The following is a 17,646-nucleotide window of genomic DNA, read 5'->3' as shown; positions in this document are numbered from 1 at the left end:
CACAGGAATTCACATCTAGCACCGTCCACAGTCCTTAGCCCAAATGACCCAAATCCCACGCCATGATGTGGGGCTTCAGGGCACTCACAAGCATTCCTGTCTCTATCATGGGAACAATCAAATGATGTTAAACTTCCTTCCATTTTCCCACCACTGCAGGGTCTGTCTCCACATCGAGAAGCCAAGAGACCAGCCCGTGGCCCCTCTACCAGTCGCTTTTCCCCCAGACCTGTCCCCCAAGTAGGCCCAGCCCTTCTCCGAGGGAGGTGCTCAGCTTTCATATCATGTACTACGGGCTAAGCCTCTGGCCCCACGTGCGTCCTAATAGAAATTCTGCAAGTGCCCAGGAACACTTATTCCCCTCAAACCCAGTTACTCCTCTAGCAAGATCAGTTTCAGGTAAAAACCAGTCCTGGTGACTGATGGTGAAGACCAAGGAGGCTGAAAAGGAGGCAAAAGTAGTTTCTCAGTCTAATCCATTCAGCAAAATGCTTTTACTTACTGAGTCTTCTGGACTGTTCCTGGCCCTAGAGAGGAGGGTGGAGTTCTCACATTTGTCGTCCTGGTAAAAACAAAAACAGAAACAGGTGGGGGAACCCACGTTGAAGACAAAGTTCCAAGTTGGAGGAATCCCGCTTAGCATGACCCCCGGTCTCTCGCCACATTTACTCACAGGACTTTCTCTCCCTCTCTCTGCCCCTCAGCTGGAGGGGTCTAGACTTGCACTGCCCCATAGGGCAGCCACTAGGCACACAGGACTAATCTGAGCTGCAATGTGTTATAAGTACACATTACCTGCTGGATTTTGAAGGCACCCATGAAAAAAATAAAATGACTATAAAATCTCGTTCATACTATTGTTAATATTTTATATTGATTCATGTTAAAGTGATATTTAATAGCATATAAAAATAAAGTGTTATATTTAAATACATGAATATACTATGAATATTTGAAATAAAATATATTACAATTAATTTCATCTGTTTCTTTCTACTTTTTAATGTGGCTACTAGAAAATTTTAAATTTTCTAGTGTGGCCCTCCTGACGCCTCTATTAGGCAGCACTGGTCTAGACTCTTCTCCGAGTGTGCATACTCCACCCAAGCCCCGAGGGCCACACCCAGGTGTCCTGTGGCAGGTGCAGGTTGACCTTCCACTGCTTCACCCCAGCAATAGCTCCCGTTCCTGGAGCACATGCACTGCTGTGCGCTTCGTGCTCTTTGTGTACTTTGTTCTTCAACCCTCACAAGGATATCGGAAGTAGGTCTCAATCTCAGCCCCATGTTACAGTTACAGCACAAAAAGGCTGAGAACCTGTCCAAAGCACCCAGCAGGGGTGCAGGAGAGCCAGGGCTTGGGCCACATGTGAACAGATGGATTGTCGTCATGCTGTTGTATTCTCCCTCTGAGGCATTTATCCACTTCTCTGTGAGGCACAGCACATGAGAGCCTGTGACAGTCAGTCACCACCCAACTTTGGGGAGTTGCCCCCACCTCAAAAGTGGCAGCAGTGCCTAAAGCTCCAAACTGCCATTAACTGAATGTCACTGGGGTTTGACCTGGAGTAACCTCTTCAACCTCCTGGGCAGAGAGAAAGTTGTATGTGCATTCACGCACAAGCGAGGGAGACAGAGTATAGACCGAGACCTAGAGATCCAAATAGACAGAGGAAGAAAGACAGGAAGAGAAACAGAGCGAAGAAGCTGCCTACCCTCCAGCACTAGCCACAAGTTACTCAGACCCATGCACAGAGTTCTGTCAATAGTTCACTTATACCAACAAGACAAACACCTCTTGGTATTTCCCTTTTTTGCAGTTTTGCCATAGACACCGGTCATGGAAAAATCCGGCGACCAGGAGATCAAAATGGTGCTTGTATCCCTCCTTCCTCTATGTGGAGGATGGTCCCCCATCCCCATGCCACCCCCTCAGTTTACTGAAATGATTAATGAGTTGAGGGAGGGAGGGATATAAGCACAAATCATGGTCCCCCTTCCAGAGACTGCCTAAAGCAGCAACCTGGGAGGGGAGAGAAGGAGAAAGATATTGCCAAAGGCATGATTTTGCAGACAGATGCACTAATCCTCCTTTGATAAATGTCTCTGGCCTGAGAATTGCTGTTTTTTCTCCCTTCCTTCTTGGCCCCATCTTATATATGAGCCAACTAAAAACTACACTTGAATGAGGAGTTCAGGCCCAGATAGCAGATCTCACCCAACTGACAAGGTCCAAGTGTTACAAATGCCCTGGGGTGCTTGTCTACTGAGGGGTCATCCTTCGAAAGGGACCCATCCCCCTCCCTACTTCCACCTGGTCTAGGGATGCACACCTGCCCCAAGCAGCACCAACCATGGACTCTCTCAGGAATAAGGACCAAGACACATGGAGACGGTTTTTGGGCTCCAGGGGTCTGAAGCACTTGTATTCAAAGCCAGTACTGGCTTCATAGCAACCAGTACCCTGGGAAGGTGAAGTTTGGGTCAAGCCAAAACTAAGCCTTCTAGAGGAAGCAGACTAGAACAAAGGAGAAGGGAGGCCCCAGGTGAGCCATTCCTACCACACTGATGAGAGTCCCAGGGCCTGGAAAGACACTCAAATATGATCTTACATGGGAACCTTGCCCCCCGAGGAACTCCTATCCAGCTGCCCCCTGTAGAGACTTCCCTCCTTCTCTTTGCCCCTTCCTCACTTCCCACCCTTCTCCCACCAGCCAGCAGCCCAGGCTCCTACCTAGCTGACTATCCCTCCTGGTGGTACTTCCACCTCATGTTAATTAGTCAAGAGCCTTCACTCCTGAGAGGTGGGACACTCCTGAGTTGCTGCCAACTCAGTCCACTCTCCTCAGATTTTTTCTGACACTTATAGACCTTTTTGTACCCTATAATTGTGTACACACCCGTTTGGATTAGCAGCCCTCCCCCTTTTTGACACAGTCCCTGTATTATCCTGAACAAAGCAGCTGACTCTACACCTAGTCCCCTGTGCCTGTTTCCATCCTTACCTTGAAGACAGTGATAAGCACATATGTAGAATCTAAGCCAGAAACAGATAAGAGATAACATCTCTCAAAGAGAAGAGAGGGAGTGGTTGTCTGACATTGTTCTGGTTTCCAGAAAAAGCCTCACTCGTCTCCTTGAGTCCTTACAATAAACCTCCACATCTTTTGTCTCAAACTGGTCCAACCTAATGAAAAATTTTCATTACGGAAGAGAAGATCTGACAATCTCCCCTTCCCAGGTCACAGACTAGCACCACCCTAAGCAACCCACAGTTGCTGCCCACCTCTTTTCCCTTTGTCCCAAGGACAATTGATCCCTTCCCTGGGCCTCATCCCTGCCCTTGGAATTCTTGCGTCTTCGCTTACAGATTTCAAAAGCTGGGACATGGATCACCAACAGTGAGGACTGAGCCAGTTTAAACAATGACCAAGCCATAGAGCCCCACAGGGCCATCTGGCATTATCCTCTAGGGGATTTGGTATGAACTGGTGGGAGCGCCCAAAGAACGCGATAGAAAGATTAGAAAGTCACATTCTTTACATAAAAATGACCTTCAAAGGGTTTATCCTTCAAATTAACAGAAGGCCAAGACCACAGCTAATGAACAGAAATTGTGGTGTGGCTTGGGGGCATGGGTGGGTTCCCATGGATGGAACTAGTAAGACCTGCAAGGACCCCACTTGGGAAAGACAGGTGGGGTCAGCTCTTTAAATGTCTGCCAAGCATCTTGGGCCCACTGTACCCCAAAATGTCCTGACCACAGGGATGTGACACTCCTGGAGACGTCTGTATGCTGAAAGAAACAGAGGAAGTTGAAGAGCCTACCAGGCTGGATCATGGCCTCTAGGTGATCACAGACAAGAGGCATCTCCACCATGCCGTGGAAGCTGCATTTGCCAGGGCAAAAAATCAGAGTAACTCCTCAATGTGTGAACCAACTAGAGGACCTACCATAATCATATTGTGTAGATTTTTATCATCTCAGAATGCTGAAGACCTTTCTAATTATGACTCAAAGCTAAAAGCCATAAAATGGGGTGACTGGGTGGTTCATTCGGTTAAGTGTCTGCCTTCGGCTCAGCTCACGATCCCAGGGTCCTGGGATCAAGCCCTGTGTTGAACAGGGAGCCTGCTTCTCCTTCTGCGGCTCCCCCTGCTTGTGCTCTCTCTGTCACATAAATAAATAAAATCTTAAAAAAAAAAAAGATAGCACAGTTTAAAAAATAAAAGCCATAAAAAATGAATAAAAATTTCAAATAAAGTTTTCTGTGTGAAAAATAAGACCATAAAGTATAAGACAAAGGACAAGATAAAAAAATATATAACTCACTGAACAAAGGGGTAGTTTCCTACATTTATAAAGAGCTCTCCCAAATAATAAGAAAACACCAAAGGAAGTTGAAGGAAAAATTCGAGCAAGGGAAACGCACAGCTCACAAAGCAGATGGTGATGCAAACGTCTGTTGCACACATTAAAAGATCCTTGACTTCATCCATAATAAAAGAAATGCAAATTAAGGCAATGTATTATTTTTTACTGAGATTGGCAAAGGCAAAGGTTGAGCCAGGTAGCAAGCTGGTCAGAGTATGGAGACCTATGTTCTAATACACAGTGCAAGTACACACTGGTCAACGTTTTAAAACTTGGTAATATTTGAACTAGCAATTCCAGTTCTTGGAATTTCTGCTATGGAATATCTGCACATGTGGAAAATGACCAACGCCAAAGATAAGCACTAAAGCACTGTTTTTAATTACAAAATATTGGGAGCAACATAAATTTCCATTATTCAGAGACCAACTAAATCAGGCATGGTGCATCCAGAAATCCTCAGTAAAGATAATGAGGCAGCTAGATATGGAATGATAGAGAAAAACAGTAAAATGCAGAGTGGTTCATATAGTATGCCACAATCTGTTCTTTGTTTTAAGATTATATGCATATATAGTATATGCACTGAAATCTCGGGTAGATAGATAAGAAACTGGTAAAAATAAATGGCTAATTTTGGAGATAGGAGTTAGTTGGCTGAGCAGAATGGAATAGTAGGGAAGTGGGGATTTTATGCTTCTGACTCTTGTATATTCTGGGCATGTATTTTTAATGAAAAATTTTTACTCTACCTTAAAATTTTTATTTTGAAAAGAAAATAATTTAATGGAATAACATATGGCAATACTAGCAGAGCCCTTTGGGTAGAGATTCACTTCTTGACATTTTCTAAAAAAAATTTAGCTCACATTATGTGGTAAATTATTTGGAGTTGCTTTGGAGGACAAAAGCCCTGTCAGTATGGTCTGAATGCAGAAATGCTGGTTTTTACTTGGAAATTCAAGTATGTGGCACACAAACTACACTTGCTCCTCGTGTTCCCAAGGCAGGCAGTACTAATGGAGCACTGAATTTTCCTGCTGAGCCAAGAGGTGCAGTCTCAAATCCATCCCAACACAGTCAGAAACACTAGCCATACATGCATACTGATGCACCAGCTGAAATCAAATTCCATCTCTGGGTAGGAGAGCCGCATGGCAAAGCCCAGAAATCTGGAAGCAGGGTCTCCACTCACATGGTTCCTTGGCAACTCCACCTGGGTCTAGGTAGAGTTTATGTCACCAGGCTGCCACCACCACCATTCCCTGCCAGTGCCCAGCAGCAAGGCAGTGAGGCAGCCAACTTTCCAAGGCCCATCTTCTGAAAATCTCATCTGGCACCTACCTGCCACCCCCCAGATCAAACCACACAGAGTCCTTCTGAGAAAATGCCCTTAAACTTCAGCAAGGAACTCAGCTCCCTTGTTTCCCCCAACTTAGAGAATTTCGTGTAAATGTCAGATTAAGCTCTTCAGTCCTCTGCTTTTAAAATGAGAGATAAAATTTAGCTCCCTATTCCCAGATGTTAAAATCTCTACTGCTCCCCAGGGCAAAGAAATCAATGTGAGTAAGCTCTGTATTTTTTTTTTCCCTTGAAACACGACCACTTCCAGCAATTTATTTGACTGACTATGCCTTCTATTACCATGTAAATTGTTTCAGACTGCAGGAAAAAAAAAGTATTAATCTCCTCTCAGTAAGTCATAAAATAAAGAAATCAATTTCAAGGTCAATTTAGCCCAAATAACACCTGCTGCCCTTTTTTGTAACATGCAGACTCTTCTGAAACATTAGGCTGTTGTCTAAGGCATCAATATGCAGCCACGGAAAACCGGGTTTCACATCAGTCAGGGCAGCATAAGGGGAGACCCTGGGCCCATGGCCCAATGGCACAGATTATGAACTTGGAAAGGAAAAGTTAACAGGATTCAGTAAAATGACCCTCTGCAGGCCAGGGCCAGAAAGCAGAAGAAGAGCCACAATGAGGATCAGGTACAATTGGGTTCAAGGCAGGACTCTGGCTGATTTTCTGTGTGACTCTGGGAAAGTTACTCAACCTCCCTGAGCCTCAGAGTCTGTATCTGTAAAATAAGTAAAATGAGGGACGCTGATCTTACAGGACTCTTCAGTCCATTGTGGACTTTGTCAAAGTTTAGACACTCTGGAGAACTGGCCTAGGTGGCCAAGTTTATGTAGCTATTCTTTATCAGTAGACAGGCTCTGGAGTCTGACTGCCAGCATCCAAACCATCTTTCTTCCACTTGTGAGCCATGTTACTTTGGACAAAATACTGAATTCCTAATCCCTGAATTCCTTCATCCAGAAGATGAAAGTAATGATGTTACCTGTTTCTAGAAAGAGGGAGCTACCATCCTCAACTAATGGACCAGTAAACTGGACTCAGGAAGGTTAAGTGACTTATCCAAGATTGCACAACTTAAACAAGAAGGCAGCTCCAGGTGTGAACCCTGAAACCCCCACATCCAAAGCCACTGTGACATCCCCTAGACCACAGTGCTTCTCAGTGTTCCTGACTGAGGAACACTGGGGGAGAAGGCATCACACAAACCCCAGGACCTCAGGCAGGAGGTTGTAGCCCACATGAGACTTTCTCTTGCAAACCCTGAGGGTGAACGAGGCATTTCCTTGACATGTTCCTATTCCCTCTGCTACCACCCCACACACAAACCCACCCGTGAAGAGGTCACAGAATGGAGCCAGCAGCTTCTTACTGGCAGACCAGGACCCGGGAGACTGGAGAAACCATCTTTTGGACCTCTCTCATCAGGAGTCAGTTGTTTCTCCTCACCCCACCCCACAGGTACCACCCTGGCCCCAGCCTCACCTGATCTCTGTCCTCATGCAATCTGAAGTTTTCCAGCTCTATCCAGGTGGCCCCTAACTCTCCTCTCTCCATTTCTGCAAAAGCCAGCCCTGTATTTCCACCTGTCCATCCAGTCAGCTACCAAGCTGTACTGCCCTACCTATGAGATGCTGCCACCTGTGAGGTGCATCCCCAGTGCTCATGCCTGAATTCAGATCACTTTGACTGCACTGGCTTCCACCAAGGTCTCCCTGACTCCATTCACTTCTCTCCTTCTCCTCATCCTCTATTCCATACTACTGGAATTGTCTTCAGGTATAAATTGGGAATATTTAAACACCCTTCTAGCCTCCCATGTCACTGTAGTGACACTGCAGTGTTTCCCATTGTTTACGTGGGGATACACTGAGGACTATAGTCCTTAGATATGCTGCTTGGTCATGAGGATATTGAGCAGACCACATCTGGCAATGCTAACCCTGATGCAGCTACAGAGAAAATGCCTGGACCTCCTAAAATATTATGCCAGAAAAGCAAAACCACAGTTAACTGAGCATTTACTATGTGCTTCAGTGAAGGCTCACACAGCTAATTAAGTGGCAGAAGCTAGAGAGGGTTTGGGCTCTGGGACACAATTCCAGCTCACTTTTGGACAGTTTTATTGAGATAAAACTCACATAAGATACCATCCATTTCACATGAACAATTCAATGGTTTTTAGTTTATTCAGACACATGCAACTGTCACCATAGGCATTTTTAGGATATTTCATCACCTCAAAAAAAATCCCATTTAATTATCACCCCTACCCCTCTATACCCCACTCTAGCCCTAGATGACCACTAATTAGCTATCTCTATTTACCTATTCTGGACATTTCACATAAATGCAGTCACACAAGATGTAGTCTTTTGTGACGCATAATACTGTCAAGGTTGATCCAAGTTATAGCACATGTCAGGCCTTCGTTCCTTTTTAAAAAATGGCTGAGAAATATTATATGGATAGACCACATTTTGTTTATCCACTAATCTGTTCAGGGACATTTGGGTTGTTTCTGCCTTTTTGTTATCATGAATCATGCTGCTATAAACATTTGTGTAAACGTTTTTATGTGAACATATGTTTTCCATCTTCTTGGGTATACACCTAGGAGTTTGTGAGAATGTAGGAATTGTTAGTCCTGTGGCAACTCTATGTTTGATAGTTCAAGGAAACACCGCACTGTCTTCAACAGGGTCTGTACCATTTTCATATTCCTACCGGCAGTGTGTGAGGGTCCCAATTTCTCCACATTCTCATCAACACTTGTTATTATCTATATTTTTTATTCTAGCCACTTTAGTGGGTATAAGGCAATACTGGATTATGGATTTGATTTGAATTTCCCTGATGACTAACAATGTCCAGCATTTTTTCACGTCCTCGTTGGCCATTTGTATATCTACCTTGGAGAATTGCCTATTCAGATCATTTACCCATTTTTTTTAAAGATTTTATTTATTTATTTATTTGAGAGAGAGAGCATGAGAGGGGGGAGGGTCAGAGGGAGAAGCAGACTCCCCGCTGAGCAGGGAGCCCGATGTGGGACTTGATCCCGGGACTCCAGGATCATGACCTGAGCCGAAGGCAGTCGCTTAACCAACTGAGCCACCCAGGCGCCCTCATTTACCCATTTTTAAATTGGGTTGTCTTTTAATAATTGAGCTTTAAGAGTTCTTTATATATTGTGGGTATAAGTGCCTTAGTGGATCATTTGCAAATATTTTCTATTTTTTAGGCTGTCTGGACACTTCTGAACAACGTTTTATCCTAAAGCAGCTTTGTCATGTGTGTTATGATAAGGAACCAGTGGGGCATGTCACACACCTTTTCAGTTTTCTGGGGGTTAAGACTTGGGGGTCTTAACTCCCACTGGGGGTTAAGACTTGGACACATGTTTTGAGGGCCTCTATTTAACCCACTCAACACACAAAAAAATGCCAGGACTTGACCCCGTACAAATCAAGCCAGATTCTCTGGAAGTGAAGCAAGAGCTTTGATAATTCTTAAATCTTCCCAAGTGATGACAACGTACAAGTAGGCAGTGAACCACTGGTCTAAGCCCTGAGTAAATGTTGTCTTTGTCCTGGAGGGGGCTGTCTTTTGAGGAGTCAAGGTCAGCCCACGGGGTGGCAGGACATCCGCAAGGAGCAGTGCCAGATTCCCCACCATGAGATCATGTAGTTCTCATTTACTATGGCAGCTCGTATACCTCTAAATGCTCTCTCAGAAGAGAAGCAAGGGAATCAAGACCTAGGATATTCACAAAGAAAATAACAGTGCATGGATCTGGGACGATGTCTACAAAGTTTAAAAACCCCAAACAGAGCCAAAAGATAGAAACAATCCAAATGTCCATCAAGGGACAAATGGATAAACAAAATGTGATCTATCCATGCAATAGAATAGGATTCAGCCATAAAAAGGAATGAGGTTCTGATTCATGCTACAACCCAGGTGAACCTTGAAAACAAACCAAGTGAAATAAGCCAGATATAAAAGACCTCGTTGTACCATTCCACTGGCATGAAATCTGTAGAGACCTAGACTAGTGGTTTCAAGGGGCTGAGAAGAGGAAAGAATAGGGAATAATGCTTTGTGGATACAGGGTTTTGTTTGGGAAGAAGAATGTGTTTTGGCGCGAGACAGGTGATAGTTGTACAACATTGTGAATACACTAAATGCCACAAAATTGTTCACTTCAAAATGGTTAATTTTATAATAATTTTACCCCAATTTTTTAAAAAAGACCAAATAAATTCCAACCAACCCAAACCTCTATACCTTTTTTGGTGTCTTTTTTTTTTTTTAAAGATTTATTTATTTATTTGAGAGAGTGAGAATGAGAGAGAGAGAGAGAGTACATGAGAGGGGGGAGGGTTAGGGGGAGGAACAGGCTCCTCGCTGAGGAGGGAGCCCAATGCGGGACTCGATCCCAGGACTCCAGGATCATGACCTGAGCCGAAGGCAGTCGCTTAACCAACTGAGCCACCCAGGCGCCCCTTTGGTGTCTTGACCATATTTTTTTTCAGATAAAATATATAAAACCACAGACTTTGACATACATCTGTACAAGCAAGAGCTTTCTCATCTATTCATCTCAAAAGGCATTAAAATTAATAGGGTCTGTATCAGGAACGTCTAATAGAAGTACCAATGCACTGAATCAAAAAACAAGCATGAGTGATAGAACTGCAGTCCCCCCCTCAACACTATGACAATCTCAGCCTCACATCATGAGTGAGGCACAGTTAACTACGGCCTCCAAGCTCATCCGTGGTGTACGGATGGCATCTGACACCCGAGGGTAACTGCCACTCAGGAGAGAACAGCCCACCTGCCCGTGCTGCCATGTGAGGGGAGATTTTTTAAAATAGAAGCTGGAGAGGGATGATAAAAAACCAGCCTGGGAAAGAAATAGCACTGAAATAGCACTGTCCCCTCACAAGGAAACTTGCAGCATGAAAAATGTCCATTTGCACATAGGCAACAATGTCTGAAAGAGACCTAATGAGACAAGGGAAGGCAGGACATACAGAAGTCTCTGCAAAAATTCTAGGAGATGCGGCATGGAGATAAAGGAGGGCATTAGTGATGCATGATGAAACTCGGACATATTTCTGGCTCGAGATGCTGAACACAGCACTCAAGTTTTTCCAAGGACGAGAACAGCATGGGGCTGGTGAAGGAGACATGGGTTATTACAGGAGCTTTTGCAAGATGAAGTCAGGGAGAATGGCAAAACAAGTGAAGTGTTAAATAAATACTTCCTAAATGGAATCACAAGGGAGAACACTAAAATTAGGATGTCTGACAAGGGCTTTTTATCCAATCTGCTCAGGATTTCTTCAGGGTTCCTGAGAGAGAAGTTGTCAGTGACCCGCATGACATCACGGGCCATTTATGCAGAAATGGGATAGTGGGAGCACGGAGCACTGGATAGGCTGATTACAGGGATGTGGACCGAACTCAGTGTGACCAGGAACGTCTAGGGAAGCCCTGAGACAGTCTTGGAGACAAGTATCTGCAAAGAAAGAGGTCACCAGCCAAGAGAATCACTACACTGCAGAGGCTACGAGCAGGGGTTCTAGATTCAGGCAGCCCGGCACTGCAGATCTTGCTCTTTTAGTAAATGTATGACCTTGAATGATTCACTCCACCTCCCTGAGCCTTGACTTTCCCATCTATAGAATGGGGATAACAGCTTCGTCAAAGGAGGATGTTAAATGAGACAATCATAAAATCCCAATAAATTGTTAAGTGTTATCATCCCATTTTGCAGAAAGGAAACTGAGGCCCAGAGAGGTTAAACAGCATTTACGGATGTCCTTAACCTATGTATTGGCTTTCAGTGTGTGGCATTCTGTGGCAAGAATTGTGTGTGAAGCATGTCATTTGATCTCTCTAATAGCCCAAGAGGCTCAGGAGTCAGGCTTAACCTTTCCCTGTGTGATGTTGTGGATGTCCTATAACCTCTCTACTCCTCAGTTACCTCCTTTGATAAAATAGGAGTAATAACAGCACCTTTCCCAGAGGGCTGCTGTGAAGCTAAAGCTAAATGAGGTACTGTGTGTAAAGGTCTGAGAATAGAGCCTGGCACATTTCGATAAATGTGACAATCATATTAGCAGTGATAATAGCTCATCTTACAAATGAGGCCCAGAGAGGGTAATCAAATTGCCCAAAGACACATAGCTGATAAGGGAAGAGTCTGTGTGACTACAGTTCCTGCTCTTCTTTCCAAGTCACTCAATAGATACTTGGGGCTTAAATGGCCACTGACTCTTCCAGGAAATTCCCAGGCCCACCTGAGACCTAACATGGTGTAGAGGTTAGGCTAATGTGCTTTGGACTCAGACAAGCCTGGCTTCAAATGCAAGCTCTGTTCTTGATTTGATATGTGACCTTAAGGGTCCTTTTACCTCTCTCTTTTGGTCTCATCTTTAAGGGGGTAGGGAAGGAGGGATCATAACAGCACATCAATTCTTCAATTCGCAGCAACCATCAATGCTGTGTGCCGGCCCTGTGTGGAAGGCGAGACACTGATTTTGCTAAGCTGTGTCATGGGCTCCTTTCACTCAGCTGCTCTGGAAGCATCCAGAGTCCTTGCTGAGGTGCCCTTCCTCCTCATCAGCCTGTCTCTCTCCTGTGCCCCACGTCCTGTCTGTCTCTGTGGCCCACCAACAGAACAGCTTCATGGGAATGTGGTCTGATATTCAGGGGACTCGGGTGTAGGCCAAGTCCCCGGGATTAGGGCTCCCTTGAGACTGCCTCCCTGCAGAAGAGGGAACCGTCAGCTCTTTTAACAGGGAAATAATTGCAAGTTTGAATGTGGGTTCGATGCTGAACAACTGCAATTAGAAGCCGCCTTCTGTTCAGAACAACTGCTGCTTAAATGTAATCCCCGCGTCGTGCATAAACCCCAAATGAGTTTCTCAGTTTTGCTTCCAACTACACTGACTACATTAGAACACTCTTGGTTCCTTTCCTGAAGCTCACATTGCTTCCTACGGCTCTGTGGCTTCTCTCTGTTTGCAGGCAGTCCAAATGCCTTCCTTGAGCCATCAAGGCTGGGCATATGATCTGCCCTCTGCTCACCCTTCATCCTCTTCCTCTACACCTTACCCTTGCACACTTTGAGCTCCAGCTGCACCTGCTATCACCCTGACCTGGGAAGCTTTTTAGTTCGTGTCTGCTATTGAACTCCTATATATGCTTTCTGTTCACAATCCAAACACCTCCTCCAGGAAGCCTTCTATGACGCACCACATTAGGTAAGGACCCCTGACATACCCTTGCACCATAGTGTACATTGTGGCACTTCCTAAAGCTTTTGATTATTCAGCTGCATCAGTTATTGTCATTATTTGCACAATTATTAATGAGATGATGGCCTCCCCCACAGAACTGTGTCCCATCCGTGTCCCATGGATGCTGCTTTGTTCTACCCCCAGCACAGCCCCACCGACACACAGCAGGTTCTCAATACACATATGTTGAATGAACAAGTGTTTAATCATGCAAATGGCTTATTCTTCCTAACAAGTACAACCTGCTAGAGGTAGCGCCTGTGTCTTAGCCATATTTCTATTCCTCATAGAACCAAGCACAACCCCTGGCACATAAGAGGTACTCAGTCTGAATCAGCATTTTTAATCAGGCTCATGCTTTAGTTCCTATTTTCAATTTTGTCAGGAAAAAATGCAAACACAAGTCCATGGCAGCCCTAGGATGCAGTCAAATGAAATCTCTGAGAGTTGTTAGCATGGGGATTTGACCTTACCTAGGAAGACAAATGACCCTTTCTGTCTCATTAAAAAAAAAAATCTAAGGGGCGCCTGGGTGGCTCAGTCGTTAAGCATCTGCCTTTGGCTCAGGTCATGATCCCAGGATCCTGGGATCGAGCCCCACATCGGGCTCCCTGCTCGGCGGGAAGCCTGCTTCTCCCTCTCACACTCCCTCTGCTTGTGTTTCCTCTCTCACTGTGTCTGTCAAATAAATAAAATCTTAAAAAATAAATTAAAAAATTTAAAGAAAGAAAAACCCCAAAAGCATCCCAGCCCTGCCCACCGTGATATTCCCTGAATCATCACAGCCTGCAGACCACCTCAGAAGAGGAGATGAGATAAAGAGAAACGCCCCTCACTTGGCTGGTCCCAGGAAAGCTCTGTTCTCACCCCTGCAAGACTGAGAAGTGACAAGGAAGGACCTGCCTCCATGTATACTGTCTAGGCTCTGCCTTTTGAGGAATGGGATCATTAAGATGGGTTATGACATAAATGTAATGCCATCTGCTCAACAGCTTCCTGCCTCTGGGATGCCCTTGGCTGGAATGCCACCAATTTACCTTTAATTAAACCCAAGTGTGGTTGTCCCCCGACCCACTGGCCAGCAGTAGGATCATGAGGAACTGCCCCAAGAGCAAAGCCAGGGCAACATCAGATACAATGGAAGGTAACATTTCCACCTGCTCCCCAAAGATGGCACACATGAGGAGCTCAAAACCCACATAAAGCAGATGTTTGGAAGCTAAGAGCCTCCCAAAGAGAATAATGAGTATTGAAACTGGAGGAGGCAACCCAGCCGAGCAGCCCTGACCTTGGTCTAATGCCCACCATGCTGGCAGCGTGGCATTGGGAAGCATCCAAGTCACCCGGGTGATTAAGTGGGGAAGTCTGAACCACCACAGGGAAAAGCTACTTCTCTCAGTCCTGGAGAAGATCTGCAAGCTCAGTCGGCACTTATCCCAAAGAAATGGTGCCAGGCAAAGCTGAGACCCACGCAGCTGGGGATGTTTTCCCACAAGCTCCATTACCAATCAGTCCCTGCAGCTGCTCCCGGATCAGAGTGGAATCCAATCAGCCAGTGCTCACGGGAACCCAGAAAAGCAAGTGTGCACTCCCTACCTCTCCAGGCTTGACCTTCGCTTACCTGAATGTTGTTGGGGTTCCCCCATGCACCATCATTGGGCTAGACCCAGAAAGACTACTGTGAAGGAAAGCAGCACAGTCCCTGCCCTCTCGGGGCTTGGAGTCTGTTGTGGCAGATGTTAAGGAGATAATTACAGAATTAACTGGGTAGTTACAGGGGTGATAAGTGCCATGAAAGGAGAAGTCCTGGGTGCTTTGAGATCTCCCATGGTGCATCAAGATCCAAAGGATGATCAGAGGTGGCAGAAGAAGTGAGGCTAGAAGCAATCCTGGCAGAGAGGGGCAGCTCAGGTGAAGGCCCCGAGTTGGCACTTTAGAGATCAAACCAGTGTTGCTGGAGTATGGCAACAGGGAGAGTGGGAGAAATAGGCAGGGCACAGCGTTCAGGGTCTTTAAGGCAATGCTAAGAATTCTGACCTCTCTTGGAGAGCAGGAGGCTGTTGGAGCAAGGTCAGATGTGTGTTTGGAAAAACTGCTCTGGATTTTAGGAGTGCAGTAGGAGGCTGTAAGGGGAATCCAAGAATCCAGATGCTAGGGATGTGGATAAAAGGAGAGACATGAAGGGAAAGGTGTTGAGAGAGTCATTTTCTAGGACAGGAGAGTTCAAGGGTATGGGGTGTGAGGGAAGGGAGGAAAGGACTCCCTGGCTTCAGGAGGAGCACCTGGGTGGCGAGTTACACCGTTCTCTGACCTGGGGGACCTCCCTGGAAGTGCAAGTTGGGGAGAAGATGGTGGGCTCCATTTTGACCTCACTGGAGAATTAGAGGTGTGTGTGCTCCATGCACTTGAACTTCTAGGGCTGAGGGGGTGGAAACAACCTGGCCCTGTGGAGTTTCCTTTCCATTTAACCTTCATTTCCTACATGGCTCATTATTGGTGCTTCACAGAGGGGTTCCTGAGGATTCGTTTAATATCTGCTGAGAACCTTGAAGGCCTCTCAGAACTAACAGCTGTCAGAACTAAATTAATAAAACAACAAGGCAGCTTTGTTTTTTTTTTTTTTTTTTTCTATGCCAGGAATCACTGTGCGGGAATGTTTACAGAAAGCACCTGATCTCCCAGTGGCTTTTCACGTTTTAAAATTGACAATTCTTTCATTCCAGTCAATAAACTTCTAAATGTCAGACCATGAATGGGGTTTTCCTGGCGGGGTTTGGGGTCCAAGGTCCTTTATGAGATGCAAGAGATATGAAGGAGCTGAAACAGGTCTCTCTCTCTCTCACACACATACACACACACACTCTCCAACAAGTAAAATCTGGTTACAAGAACAGAGGCCAACATGCCTTCTGACAAAATGAGGAAAAAAGGAGAAGCCCAAGTTATCCATCAAATTTCTAAAACCCAAAACCTCTTACTTACATCTTAGACTCATCTGGTGACAAAAAACTCCCCTGACCTAATAGGAGACACTCTATATTAGGTTGAATGAAAAGAAACCTCCAATATTTGACAGGACTGTTTTGACCTAAAGAACAGCCATTCATCAGTCTAATGATATTTATTTTTCCTGATTAGTATGGATATTGACTTCTTTGCAGAAATATTAATGTGTTTGATTATGGAGTGCTGCCCCAGGTCTCACTGGAGGCGTGATGTAATGGATCGCATGACAACTGATAGCCTTCCTAAAGTCTGAAAAATGATGAGTTCCAAACCACACCTGTCCTCAGGGGACTACAAACCTGTAGTAATAGAACAGTTATTAAAACCATTTATGGGGCACTTTTCCATGTTTAAGGCATGGTACATCAGATAATCCATTTAGAAGTGAGGATGCACAAAGGGCTCATGAGTGCTAATTATATGGATACATATAAGGCACTGTCTTTCTCATTTTCTCATTTTTCATTTCTCATTCTAGATGAGGGGTGCCTAGGTGGCTCAGCTGGTTAAGCATCCGACTCTTGATCTTAGCTCAGGTCTTGATCTCAGGGTCATTAGTTCAAGTCCCATGTCAGACTCCACACTAAGTGTGGCACCTACTTAAAAACAAAACAAGGGGCGCCTGGGTGGCTCAGTCGGTTAAGCGTCTGCCTTCGGCTCGGGTCATGATCCCAGGGTCCTGGGATCGAGTCCTGCATCGGGCTCCCTGCTCCTTGGGAGCCTGCTTCTCCCTCTGCCTCTCTCTCTCTGTCTCTCATGAATAAATAAATAAAATCTTTAAAAAAAAAAACAAAATAAAACTTAAAATTCTAGATGATGAAACCCCTCACTGTTTTAACATAATAATGTTGGGGTGAGGCATCCTCCAAATAGGTTCATGCCTCCCTAACACCCCCAATCTGAAGGAAAACCCTGATTTAGCTGCAAAGGGTGGAAGTTGTTGGTTACAGAGCCAATCAGCCTGACAGGATGCTCATTACATCCCAAGTCAGCTTGTTCTCAGATCCTCACGAAATAATTACACTGCTCTTTTCTCTTGGAAAACAGTGTTAACTTGGGGAAATGTGTGATTTGATAAAGACATCCCACACAGGGCTCCTAGGGGTGTTCAATTGAGAGAGAAACCAACTCGGAAAACGTCCTGACAGTGTCTTCTGTCAGACAAGCTGGGCAGGGCGGGCAGGGCGGGGAAGGCAGGGGAAGTGGGGAGAAAGGAAAGCATCGCTGAGAGGGCAAGAGCCTCAGCAGAGGGCTCTAAACCATAGAAATGGCTCCCGATGGATATCCGTGGCTTAACTCCTCTTTAATCTTGACCCAAGCGGTGTAATAAGCCATTCTTAGAACTTAATAACTCCTCAGCATCCAATCAATAATGGCTCTGAAAAATCTCTTCCCTGTATTTATTTAGTTCTACAGCACTCAGACAACTTCAGCTCCTTACTTATTCCCTGTGAACTCCACAACTGCACCTCATCTCCTTTATGCACAGGGCAGCTGGCTGACAGATCCAACCCAGAAGGTGCGCCTTTAAGAAATGGGCCCTGATGGGAACTCTCCATAATGGAAAAGCAAGAAGTACCAAAGAGATAAA

The 17,646-nt window shown here is 45.2% G+C and overlaps 1 protein-coding gene across 12 annotated transcripts in view; it reads right to left on the bottom strand.

The window, feature by feature from the left end:
* RBFOX1 (RNA binding fox-1 homolog 1) overlaps positions 1 to 17,646 on the bottom strand; it is a 2,051,181-nt gene that overhangs the window by 1,767,834 nt on the left and 265,701 nt on the right. For all 12 annotated transcript variants that reach the window (XM_027611432.2, XM_027611426.2, XM_027611425.2 and 9 more), the window contains one exon: positions 503 to 562. In XM_027611432.2, coding sequence (XP_027467233.1) covers positions 503 to 562 — 60 coding nt within the window. The remainder of the gene's footprint in view (positions 1 to 502; positions 563 to 17,646) is intronic.

The sequence above is a fragment of the Zalophus californianus genome, chromosome 10, assembly GCF_009762305.2.
Source record: "Zalophus californianus isolate mZalCal1 chromosome 10, mZalCal1.pri.v2, whole genome shotgun sequence".
NCBI lineage: Eukaryota > Metazoa > Chordata > Mammalia > Carnivora > Otariidae > Zalophus > Zalophus californianus.
Note: the sequence above shows the minus strand (reverse complement) of the source record. Positions and strands in the feature narration are given on the sequence as shown.